General features: G+C 40.9%; 2 protein-coding genes across 2 annotated transcripts; both read right to left on the bottom strand.

Moving 5' to 3' along the window:
• Positions 1–68: 68 nt before the first annotated feature.
• LOC145449117 (transmembrane protein 11, mitochondrial-like) lies at positions 69–1,215 on the bottom strand. Its single transcript, XM_080327594.1, has one exon. The coding sequence runs from the start codon at positions 1,064–1,066 to the stop codon at positions 542–544; it is 525 nt and encodes a 174-aa protein (XP_080183720.1). The 5' UTR covers positions 1,067–1,215; the 3' UTR covers positions 69–541.
• Positions 1,216–7,807: 6,592 nt separating this feature from the next.
• Positions 7,808–13,466, bottom strand: LOC145449107 (caspase-14-like). The gene has a single exon (XM_080327581.1). The coding sequence runs from the start codon at positions 10,482–10,484 to the stop codon at positions 9,303–9,305; it is 1,182 nt and encodes a 393-aa protein (XP_080183707.1). The 5' UTR covers positions 10,485–13,466; the 3' UTR covers positions 7,808–9,302.
• Between the last annotated feature and the right edge of the window lie 137 nt (positions 13,467–13,603).

Genomic DNA, 13,603 nt, shown 5'->3' with positions numbered 1-13,603 from the left:
ATAATCTGTATCAGCTTTCTTATACATCTACACGCGCTTACTAATAAACTAGTAGGAAACCAAGCGACTTGTGTATAGTAAAAGTATATTTGTTGACTTAAATCCATTACTTGCAAGCTGGAACATCAAAAAACTGAACATTCTATTCACAAGCCATTCAAAATCTGTAAGGATTTCAACGGAAATAGCACCACAATAAAAGCATAGATCAGAAAATGCTCAGTCTTTGCAAACGTTGAAACGTCACGTTGTGGTAACCAGTAACCTGGTTTTCAAATTGTTTAATTACGCATCCCTTTTTGTGACCGGTGCAGATAAACCTTGATGGACAAGTAGTTTGGTTCTTTGGCCAAAGCAACAACCATCGCATGTCTATTGACAATATGAGCAAGACATCCATCGCAAACCTATTTCGCGGTTGAGCAATAAGTGTCGAGCATGCCGTGCATGTACTATTTGGAAGCACCCAATATATTGAGAGTGTTGAAATGCCTAATGAAAAGTTAGTGTCCAAAAAACATGAAATGGTTAGGGACTTTTGCTAGCTGTGTAATAACTTTTCAAAAGATTTCGCAACAAACACAGTACACAGCAAAGCAATGCCGTTTTGTAGAAATTTCCTATATCTATCATCGCGACGTACAAGAACCACTGGCGATGGGTTTGTGAGGTTCCTAACATTCAAACGTGACAATTCTTGATTGTTTGTAGTCACTTGGTACTTGCAGCAAGGATCGAATTGCCAAGATATCCCATACAGAGTAGCACAGCTCACGCTTAGCGTGGCAGCGGGTAGGCTGAAATAAAAATCTACTGGAACAGAGTCTGGCAGAAGTTGGGGTAATAATAATGCTGACAAGCCCGACAACACCCCCGTTTTGTGTAAGCAGTTCCCCACTCTTATCCATCGTGACGTTTCCTCTCCGAGCTTCGTGGGTTCGATGACGATGTATTTGACTTTAGCTTCCAATGCGCTCTCCAATTCCAGTTCAAAATTTTCAGGAGAATTGACATTGCTGTAGACTTCCCGAATTACTTTGGTCTCTTCGACTGGCTCTTCGGTCATTACGGAGGTTACGATATCACAGTGCGTTTGTATTGGCAAGAATCATATGAATTTTATATAAAACAGGTCTGCAAATGTAATGACACCGTACATACGAGTAAACAGTATCCGTTCCGATGCCTGAAATTGAGGAAGAGACATATTACGAGGCTTCAATAACTGGTGTGAGATCAATTCACAAATTCCACATGTTGGAGCTGAGTTAGATAGGGAATGACATTGTGATACACTCTCACATTGTATATTACCAGAATTTGACCATCTCAACACAGTCAACAGTCTACCTCCAGGCTCCAGTCATCCGCACAGACAGCATACAGCTGCACAGTGTCCATCCGATCCGATCGACACACAGTCATGCACATTTATTCTCTGTTTTTAGCACACTCATCAATCCAGACATTTTGTACAGACTACTTGAATGAGAATTTATGAGACCCCACACAGGCAAGATATCAAGCAAGTTTTTCGAGAATAGATTTTGGTAAAGTGATTCCCACATCCAGCATAATGTATGCGAAGTTTTGAATACGAACATTATACTAAGCTATAAAATTATATTTTACCTGCCGCTCGCTTTGAGAAACCTCGACACTGCCACTAACTACTGTACCTGCTTCGCTTACTGTCTCACTTGAACTATAGGTAACTAACCTACGTAGGTTAGTTATCTATACTGGAACAGCTAGGGTGCGATGTGCGAAAACGAAGAGGCTTTTGCGCAATAACTGCTGGCATTCAGCTCAATGTCATATAGAACAAATCTGTAAATATTTCCATTATTTCGAAATTTTCAAGGTTAGGACACTGTTTTAGTTGTTGAATATACAATATTTAAAATAGATCATTCAGCAATTCTTACTAACCCAAGTCGACATTACCGGCCCCGTGGATATACTCAGATATCGCAGATATCGCAGGTATCGCAGATATCGCAGATATCACTACTGTGGATATACTCAGATATCGCAGATATCGCAGATATCATTGTGGATATACTCAGATATCGCAGATATCACCAAAAACCGCAGACATCGAGGTCATATAAAGGTCACGCTTCGTTTATAGCGCAGATATCACGTCTTAAGCATGTCTAGGTCGATCGAGTGCGCGATATCAGGTCCGGACCATGCCTCGGGGAATTTTGTGCGCATATACCAGCTCTGGAGCATGTGCGGATACAAATAGTGCGCAGATATCAGGTCTGGACCATACCTGGGCTCTTTTGGTGCGCAGATATCAGCTCCGGAGCATGTCCGAATACAAATAGTGCGCAGATATCAGGTCTGGACCATACCTGGGCTCTTTTGGTGCGCAGATATCAGCTCCGGAGCATGTCCGAATACAAATAGTGCACAGATATCAGGTCTGGACCATACCTGGGCTCTTTTGGTGCGCAAATATCAGCTCCGGAGCATGTCCGAATACAAATAGGGTGCAGATATCAGGTCTGGACCATGCCTGAGTTTTTTTGGTGTGCAGATATCAGCTCCAGAGCATGTCCGGATACAAATGGTGCGCAGATATCAGCACCTATATGAGCATTGAACATATAATGCCCTAACCAGTGCGCAGATATCAGGTTTGGCGTCTTTTTCATGCGCAGATGTTAGCTTCGGAGCATGTCCGTATACAAATAGAGCGTTGCGACGGTCAACTTAATCGAAGACGCAGGTAGGGCTAGTCGACAAACATGGTAAATACTGTTTAAACAGCTAAATGAGAAACTCCGACCATCTGCGCTTTGTTCGGCTCACGCATTAGCACGAAATCCGAGCCGTGTCGGATTCTTCGGGAATTGTGTATATTGGTAGTTAATCCGAGAATTATCAACGAAAAACTCAAATAACTCCGCTTCTACTGGTTGGAATTGATTCAAATTTGTTTTGCATCGTCTTTGAAGAAAATTCAACAATTTCGGGGGGTTGACAGGAAAATTTGAAATTTTTAAAACATTTTTTCTAATAAATTAAAAATTTAAATTGGCTCTGCGGTGGCTTATATACTTGTTGGAATTGAACCAAATTTGGCGTGCAACGGTTTTTAGGGTAACCTGACAATTTAATCAGTGAATGGCTGGAATCCGGAAAAAAAGTTATTTTTGAACGACACTGTACTCATGACACACAAAACCTGAAAGTACCTCAGATTTAAACCGCGGTATAAATACAGTAGCCTAGCCTACAACATTTTAATCCAAATTCTGCATGCTCTTAACGTAGAATGGTATGCACGTATAGGCACGTAGGATTTATGACCGCTATATAATTCTTAGTTAGGTTATGTTTTCTTGTACCACTCTTCTCCGCCCTTCGGGTGTGAATACACACTCTTTTCGCAAGGAGTGTGAGGCTATTTGAACATTTATCATGGCAATTATTCTTATAAACGTGATAGAAACATGTGCTAATGCTACTCTCTACTTTACAAAATACAAAGTGTAAAAAAGTATTATTATTTCCTTAAAATTTTTTCAAGTAGAATTGGATGTAGTACAAAGATATATAACCACTAGAGCAGGGTTGTGAAACATACGACCGGACGATTTTATCCGACCCACGAAAAAATTTCGATTTGATGGAAAAATGCTTGTATTATCCTGCATATTTCTAACAAATGTTGAGATTTTTAGTCCGTGAAACTTCTGTTAAATAATCCCTCAATGCAGCAAAGGTAAAATATGTGCATAGGGCACATTTTACCTATTATTTTGTGGTTTCACTCTAGCAGTATTAGCAAAAGTTCGGTGACATTGATACGCAATTCCGGGAAGCCAAAATGGAGAACACTGAGTTCAGAGTTTTATGGAAAAATTGACCTAGAATTGACCTAGAAGAAGCGAAAACGCCAATGTGAAATCGTTGCATGCATGAATATATGGATAATATAGTAGTTACAAAAATGTAATTCAAATATCTGCGTTCGCACTACTGTATCACTTCTGACTGAAAAGGTTCCCGACCACCAGAGGAAAACGAATCGCGATTTAAATGAACCGAATTCCAACGGCCACGTCTACAGTTAAATCTCTTGTATCCCTCCCAACGCATACGCAGAGTTAACGCCAGATTACGACTGAAACAAGGCGATCATAGAAATATGCTGATATCGTCGTAAGAGCCCCTGTTTTAGCGGTTTGTAACTATATTCAACCAGTCAATATTTGTATTTTTGCAAATTCCATTGTTTGCGAATAAACGTGTCGCTTGAATAGAACCCCTAATCCCCTATGTTCTGAAGGTTTGAATGCGCCCCGCGAAACAACTTGAGTTTGACACCCCTGCACTAGAGTAGCCTAAGTGATGCAAGCAGGCAAAATCTTCCAGAGGACTCCAAAATAACTGTAAGTGGTTTGTTACTGGTCAGCTCTGACCAGTGACCAGGCCTGACCATTTCCATCCAGACATGATGTGGAGTTGATATCGACCAACGAAATACGCTCAGGCATGGTCCAAACCTGACATCTGCGCAATATTTGTATCCAGACATACTCCGGGTCTGATATCTGCGTATCGCTTGGCGTCAGACATGCTGCGGACCTGATATCAATGCAGGAAACAGCGCCAGGTATGGTCTAGACCTGATATCTGCGTACTATATTTGTATTCGGACATGCTCCAGAGCTGATATCTGCGCACAAAATTCCCCCAGACATGGTCCGGACCTGATATCTGCGCACCAAGAGAATCCAGGTATGGTCCAGACCTGATATCTGCGCACAAAATTCCCCCAGGCATGGTCCGGACCTGATATCTGCGCACCAAGAGAATCCAGGTATGGTCCAGACCTGATATCTGCGCACTATTTGTATTCGGACATGCTCCGGAGCTGATATCTGCGCACCAAAAGAGCCCAGGTATGGTCCAGACCTGATATCTGCGCACTATTTGTATCCGGACATGCTCCAGAGCTGATATCTGCGCACAAAATTCCCCCAGGCATGGTCCGGACCTGATATCTGCGCACCAAAAGAATCCAGGTATGGTCCAGACCTGATATCTGCGCACTATTTGTACTCGGACATGCTCCGGAGCTGATATCTGCGCACCAAAAGAATCCAGGTATGGTTCAGACCTGATATCTGCGCACTATTTGTATTCGGACATGCTCCGGAGCTGATATCTGCGCACCAAAAGAATCCAGGTATGGTCCATACCTGATATCTGCGCACTATCTGTATTCGGACATGCTCCGGAGCTGATATCTGCGCACCAAAAGAATCCAGGTATGGTCCATACCTGATATCTGCGCACCAAAAGAATCCAGGTATGGTCCATACCTGATATCTGCGCACTATTTGTATTCGGACATACTCCGGAGCTGATATCTGCGCACAAAATTCCCCCAGGCATGGTCCGGACCTGATATCTGCGCACTGAATCGACCTAGACATGCTTAAGACGTGATATCTGCGCTCTAAACGAAGCGTGACCTTTATATGACCTCGATATCTGCGGATTTTGGTGATATCTGCGATATCTGAGTATATCCACAATGATATCTGCGATATCTGCGATATCTGAGTATATCCACAGTAGTGATATCTGCGATATCTGCGATATCTGCGATATCTGCGATATCTGAGTATATCCACGGGGCCACATTACCCATATCGACGTTTCCTTCGTAAATGCTCTTAGCGATTCGTTTTTGATCCAATTATAATCCAAAAATCGGTCATTATAGTTTAAATTGTACCTACTGTATTTACGGTTTTCTGACTCCTATCGTGGCGCAAAGAAATGGACGGCCTTATAATATGAATGAAATCACACTAGCCACGACCAAAGGTGACCTGAAGTAGTCACGATCCCGCTAAGGAGTCGGAGCAAGAGTTGGATTTTATCGTTTTTTAACGTAGCCGGACCGAGCCCGGGTGTTGATACCTGAAATAACAGGATTTTAGGTACTAGCCGGGTTTTTGGTACCAATATCATATCAACGATTTCATTATAGAATGTACAATTGTACATTCTATAATTTCATATTATCAACCGGAGCCGGGTGGATTTGGATTCCAAACTTCGCGAATCCGATATCTGTTGCCAATGGCCAAGCCACGACCGTTTCTGCTTAGTTTGCCATGGTGCAGGAGTGAGTGATGACTGATGAGTTATTTTATTTGGTTACCTTCAGCAGAAGTATAAATTATAGTATAGATTATGAACCTCTGCGAGTTAGTTCGGTAATATATAGTTTGATAGACCGCACATTGTCGTTTTGACACCTTCCATCTCATTGCATTGTGTCATCTCTCATGTAGTTGTTAATAAAATTGCAGTCACGTCAGTCAATCTCAATACAACAATGTATTGTATATACTCAAACTTGGCCCTGTGGATATAAAGCTGTATCACCCTGTGGATATAAAGCTGTATCACCCTGTGGATATAAAGCTGTATCAGCCGTATCACTCATATATCACCCAATGTAGATGATATGTAGCGGTAAACAGCGTATAGCCTGAGGGGGGTCGGTTTATCACCTTATAGGGGGCCCAAGACCAACTTTTTGTAGGGGGGGCTGACGAAGTGCTGTTACGGTACGGCCCTAGCTATAATGCGTCCTGATAATGCTAATGAACCAATGATGATGATGATCTAGTTTACGTCTGACATTGCGTGTTTGCATGATCACTGTAGGGCTTGATACCCTTGTGTTCCGATACATGACTATTTTGCATTCCAGACGTAGTCTTGGCGTGATTGGCGTGATGCAGAGAGAAACCTGGATGATAAAGCTGATAATTGAGTGATACAGCTCATACCCGAGCGACATGGTTGATACTTGAGTGATAGCCTACTAAGCTATTTCGCACATTCCATACATAGTATAGACGTGATACTTATTGCAGAGTGATACCTGGGTGAATCTCGGTACGGTTTGTTTTATATGACATGGGAGCAGCGATGATTCTCAAAGTTAAAGTAATTAAAAAAATAATGATAAAAAAATCAAGAATTGTTTGAACACAAGACACCGATTCAATACAAGAGTGATACAGCTGATAAGCTGTGATACAACTGATCCAGCTTTATATCCACAGGGTGATACAGCTGATACAGCTTTATATCCACTCCACGGGGTGATACAGCTGATACAGCTGTATATCCATAGGGTGATACAGCTTTATATCCACAGGGCCCTCAAACTTACACGTATGCCTACATCGTGCTACGTGAAAATGATGAATGCTAAAGGGACCGGTTGTATCGGTTATTGGGCGTATAGTATGGATTCATTGAGTTACGGTATATCATAATGTAGCAACATCGAACATGATGTATGTTACAGTGATGTGCTTGATTAGGTTACAACCTTCATATTAGGATCTTCATTTGTCATCACAATCTAGTGTATTTTACCCAAAAGACTGAAGCAACAGGTACCGTACACAGGTTAAGCCAACCCTAGCTCTGCTCAACTCGTGCCCAAAAACCAAACCCAATATACTACATCACGTATTTATATCTAACTTATCCAATCCCGACCGTTCGTATGACATTGAGTAGTTTAGGCTAATCATTGTGCAAAAGTAGCCCACTAACGACACCTCTCTGTGTCATATCAAACCATTGTCACAAATATTGGAAGTTATTCCTGTTGCCCAGTGGGAGCTACTTCAATCCTCCAAGAAATCTTTGGAGCAGTGGGTCTTTGTACTTGTTTCCGGTAAGTTTATACCCAGGGGTGTGCAGACCTGCTTCATAGACAAGCCGTATATCAAGAATCTCATTTTTGAAAGGGCTACAACACTAGGGTTACTATACGTCCTCTTGTAAAAGGATTTGTCCCCCATTTTTCACTTTCTTGAAAGTGTCCTCAGAGGACGCTCAATGTCTTCTTTCTTGAGAATTTTAGTTGAATACAGGGCAAAATTCGACAGTAACAATCCGGTGGCTGTTTCGAGAGCTGAGCTAGTACGTTGACCTTCTTTTTTCCCCAACATTTTACAAAATAAAACCACGAAAACAATACCCATATTGTTGATACGTAATGGAATGCGATTGATAATCCGACTAAACGTCTCTTGCAAAATGGACGTCGTTAAAGAGCCGCAATCAAAGGCTGTAAACCGCAGTTTGCCCACCCCTGCTTATACCTGTCGACGCGAGTTCTATGAGTTAACCCGCTCTTGCAACCCTTTATGAATAAAAAATATTTTTTTCTTGTGCGCATGTGCGTGACAAGGATAGAAATTTGCTACAGCTCTTGTCCACGGTCTGTATTGATGACTACAGTCAATAAAGGTGGTGTCACTGGGGTATATTCAATTTGTCAATGTCGCCAATGCTACTCAGGGGTCGAAACTAGCGTTGTAATGACCCAAGTCAGGATTTTTTGGTGACTAGAACTCGATAGATATACCGTATTATTCCGTAGCTGCCAACTTGACACACGGTCCACTTCTTGGCTTTTATAAGACGACGCTTGCACAAATGACATGACTACGAGGAGGTGCCTAGATGAACCTCCACCTGTAAGTAGGAATTCTGGAGTCAGACTTGAACCCGCAACCCAGCTGTGGATTATACCACTACTCTATCTCGCCAAACACATTGTTTCAATGCATGTCTCAAGTCACTGTATATGCCACAAAATAATCAAGGAAAAAATTCTAATATTAATTCCGGTTTTTCTATCGTCCAACTTGACAAATTACCGGGTGAATACTTTGATTGTGGGCATTAGCAACAGTTACGAAATAGATGCACGTCTACATTAGCGATAGCGACACTGGCACAGGTGTATTTGATTTATCAATGTCAAACATTGTGGGAGGCAAGAGCATCTCTTAAAACCCGATACCCTGGGCTCTGTGAAAGTAAATGATGAAATTATTTTTGACTTTTTCATCTTGAATCAGTGCAGCCATTATAACGCATTCAATTTTTACAACATGATGAAAAGCAACTACTATTATCAAAATATTGTACTATTTTTTCTGTAATATTTCTATACCTTTGTTGAACAGTGAACAAAAACATATATATGACAAAATTCTAATACGAATATTATGAATTGAATTTTTTACTGAATAGTTGAATACACTACCGCGCTATACGATTACGCATGGTCTAAATTTTAAAACAAGGCACACGAGAATATAATGATTGGCACTAATTACTAATCCTATACAGTTCAGAGTCAAAGGCTACGGGTATAAATACATGAAGCAACGTACGGGCATCAAAGGGGAGAGGTTGAGAACGTAAATCCTCGAACCTAAATCCTTTCAATATTCTTCGTTTTCTCGACCCGGAAAAAGAAGAAGATTGCGACGTAAAGTTGAATTGATCTCGCTCATTTCCTTGCATTCTTCCCCAGACTGAAGCTGTCCGCTTCTTCTACTTACCGAGTCATTAACTTTCGTCATCAGGTCTAGAACATGTTTGTGGCTGGCATGCTTGCGAAAGACATTGACTATGGCATTAATAAACCAAGAGCCAAATGATTCATGACGAAGTGCTTTATAACCCTTTTGAGTGGCGTATGATATCAATGTATCACTAGTTTCTGGTATTTTCGAAGCCATGCCTGTTTTCTCTGAACGTTTATCTGTAACAACCGCCGACTGAATTCGTTCATTACGAACACCCCGATCCAACATTTTTCCTCTGCATGCTTGAACAAATACCAATTTTGGAATGTCTCGTAGTGTTGTTCCAGGATAACTGTTCTTCATCATTTCCAAAATCTCGCTCATCATCAGCTTTTTGCGATCATTTCCTTCTATATACCCTTCTCCAATTCTCTCTGCACTTTCCTGGTAATAATATTCACTGTCCCCATGTGACATGATGAAGAATGCCACAAATCCACACGGTTTACGTTTCTTGGAAGTGACAAATCTGCGGATCTCGTATTTCATGTCTTCGGCACTAAGATTAGGATGGTCCAGAATTTTGCAACCCCCGATTTCTTTCCAGAGACGTTTTAGATGCTCTACATCAGCCTCGGAACCTTTTCTTTCATCAGGAGCATTCTCGAAAACATTGTTGAATATCAAAATATATCCTTTGAACTCAGCGTCTAATATTGGGTAGTATTCTTCGTCTTTGCTAAGTCTAGATGCATCTCGTTTGGGACAATCAACTACAACAATTGGTGATGGGGGTGGAGAAGTTATTTCAAAATAATCATCTTTGGCCCCTTCAGCATCACCTGTAAAGGTTCTGCTATCGTCAGGCTTATTAGGTATAACAGCAGCATCTTCGTATTGGCCTGTTGGTGAGTTGTCTGCATAAGAGGCTTTATTCGGAACTGTGGTTACTGGTCGGATAGTTTCATCCTGTGATCGTTCCTCGTGGGCTAATGGCATTGCATTATTAAAATTAGTTGAATTTTCCTCCTTATTCTTCGATTCGTTAAGACCTATTTCATTCTCATCGATAGTGCGGGGAGGTCTTTCTGACATAGGCGAATGCACTTGCTGCAATAACTCTCTCTCTTCTTTATTGACGGAACATGAGTTGTGCGGATCTCATTCTGCTGATAGAAGTCGTTGTGATCCAAAAGATTCGCTGTAATTTGACACTGTAGGAGATACACTTCTGTCACTGCTTGGACGATTGCTAGGCTGTGATTCATAACCAGCATGTGAAGTATCCTTGCTAGCAAATTTTTTGAACAGTTCTTCCAAATGATCAAAAGTTGCTTCATGGCCCGCTAGTTCGCCCCACTGCCGTATTAGAGAAAACTTTCGATCATAGACATCTCTTTCATTTTCAGCTTGCTCAATTTCCGTTAGATTCAACTTCAAATGCTCTCTTGCAAATTGCTTCAATTTTACAAAAGTGACCTTATTAAGGAAGTCACTGAGCTTTTTGTAATCCATCTTAGACATTCAGTATTTAAGAAACTGTTCACCCTAGCTGAAATCATATAAAATTTATGAACTGATGGAATAGTCAATGAAATTGCTGATGTGCATCAATATTTTATTATAATTTATCAATTTAAAAAACTGCAAGTATCCCAATATATGAAAAGCAAGTAGGGAGTCAAAACGACGAGGTGTAATCCATAGCCTAATTAAAATCCAACCTTGGTCTAGATCAGTGGTTCCCAACCTTTTTAGACTCATCGCCTCCTTATCAAGCTCGGCACAAATTTTCGCACCCATGTTTATGGATCAAAAATGAGGATATAAAAACGTGACATTTATTTGCTTAACTCTGATCGCTTTTGAATTGACCTAAAAAATAAGAGCGTTTTTCCGAGAAGGTTTTCGTATCTACTTGCCGTTGAGTTGACCTTTTCTTCGTGTCATATGCAGAATAAGCCGTCTTCAAGTGTATTGATAGTTAAATATATCTCACTGGACTTTCTAACATTTTCGCCCCTTTGTTTCTCTTTGTTTCCCATGTTGGGAGCCACTGGTCTAGATCTACAATTCTACATTGACAAAAATAAAGAACTTTTCAAAGAAACGTATGCATAGAGCATCACACTCGATGGAAACTAACCTACAGAAGTATTAAAAATAGGCTCTGTATCAAGTATGTAAGACCAAATAGGTGAGCTCATAGTCTGAATTCCTGTCCATTCATTGATAATTTGACAATGTAGGTCAGTTCGTACTCGCCAGCATATACACTGGTTGTGAATCTCCATCTGTTCTGCTTTTTAGAGCGAAGGTCTCGCCTTTTAGTCAATGATTAACTGTGTTCCAAATCATATGAGTCCAGCATGAATACCGATGCTTCGATTTTCCGTAATGTTTTACAATGCTTGGTGACATGCAGTCTTGCCCAGGTATGTTAAATTTGATTTGGGTCTCGTTTCGGGTGCAGACCTTCAGACTGTATGAGGGTTGCACCAACAGAAAGGCAAATTTGTTGACTCCTGATATTTCGCTTTCTTTTCAATGCTATCATCCAACACCAAAAGCCTACATAGATCATAAGGGTAACCAACTAACCAGCATGGAATGCCGAGTGTCATGTAGGGAAAATGACCAACGTTACAGTACACAGCTCAAATCGGAATATTGTAATAGGCGTTGTCCTATCGCCTAGGTGTGTCAAGACTTCATGATGATCTTCGTCCTCACGAAATGTGAAAACGGTTTGATAAGATCTCAGTGGTCACATTTTGTTTTGATCAGATCTGATGGATTTTGGAAGGTGTTGCCTGATTCCATCTTGAAAGTGTTGAGATATGTGTCTCTATCGCAGTGGCACGAGAATTGATAAATAAAATGGTCGGTGGACATGTGAGACACTCCGGCATGCGACAATTGGGCATGTGGGTTAAATTTTGGGTTATGGGGTTGGTTAGGGTTGAATTAAGGCTTGGGTTAGGGCAGTGGTTCTCAACCTTTTCGACCTCGTGGCACACTTTGAAAATGAAAAATAGTTCGCGGCACAATAGCACAGTGGTTTTGAACTCTTTTAGCTTACTGCACAGGCAAACTACCAGAATGCGTATAGCAGCAACCATAATAGTTTTACAGAGGTGGTCACTGACGAAGTAATTCTACCTTTTCGGAGCACTCAATAGGCTTTTCTCTGCTTGAGTTTTCTTTTATCTCTGTGGACATCTCACAAATACGTCTACGAATGGTAACATTTGACATAGGAATCGTTTTCGTTCCTTCCCAAACATTTCTTTACAATTTTATGGCAGGCCGGAAGAAAACTTTCTCCGCTTCCGTGTGAGGTTTTGAATTATCAGCTATGACCTCTGTTACCACATAACTGGCCTGATGGGATCTCATTTAAACTTCGGGCTGAGCCTAATTTAATAAAGTAAGATTGTCTTGACAATAAAGTCTGCCCACTACCGCATTGTCGATGTAATTGACCGTCGCATCGAAGAGTCCAATCACAATCGCCACTAACAAATACAGAGGCGTACAGGTGTATTATACATGGATGCCAAACGCATTTCCACGCAGATCGTGTAATAGCATCTGTGAGGATAGTATACCTCAATAGTGTTATTGGCAGCCACCCGCAGCTCAATTGTAGTTCCAACAAACCGGGATAATAAACCTCAGCGGTGTGGAAATTTGTAACTAATATAATCTGATCAACTTTACTTCTCAATTCTCGAATTTGTCGCCTGCAACATAACGTTGCGCCCTGAGCATACATTTTACCTGCAGTGCTGGCATGCTACCTAACAATCGCAATGAAAATGGCTGTGTTGGCAATTCCAATTTGTAAACGTGAACATCACTTCCAAATGAGTTCATTTCTCGATGGTGAGAATTAGTCCTGTAGAATTTGGTCTAAAAATGGGTCAACCTAGAAAAAATTCTTATAAAGACGTATTATATACCGTTGGAAAGATAATTTTACCAGCTTTTCAATGATAGGTTTTGTCACTTTTTTTTACCTTGGGGAATAAGTTATGACCAAAAACGTGCCAAGGGGTAAAAATTGAAATTAGGGAAAAAATTAACATACAAATATGAACAAAAGGCTAGAAACTAATGATTATCAACAGAAAAGCAGGATATAGATGCAAAAGGAGTAAATGAAAACAAAAATAGAATTATGTATCTGTTTCAGGGAGTAAGAGTGAGCA

This window comes from Botryllus schlosseri, chromosome 10 (genome assembly GCF_051294905.1).
Source record: "Botryllus schlosseri isolate E-star chromosome 10, Bs_hap1, whole genome shotgun sequence".
Lineage (NCBI taxonomy): Eukaryota > Metazoa > Chordata > Ascidiacea > Stolidobranchia > Styelidae > Botryllus > Botryllus schlosseri.
This window is presented reverse-complemented; position numbering and strand designations above follow the sequence as displayed.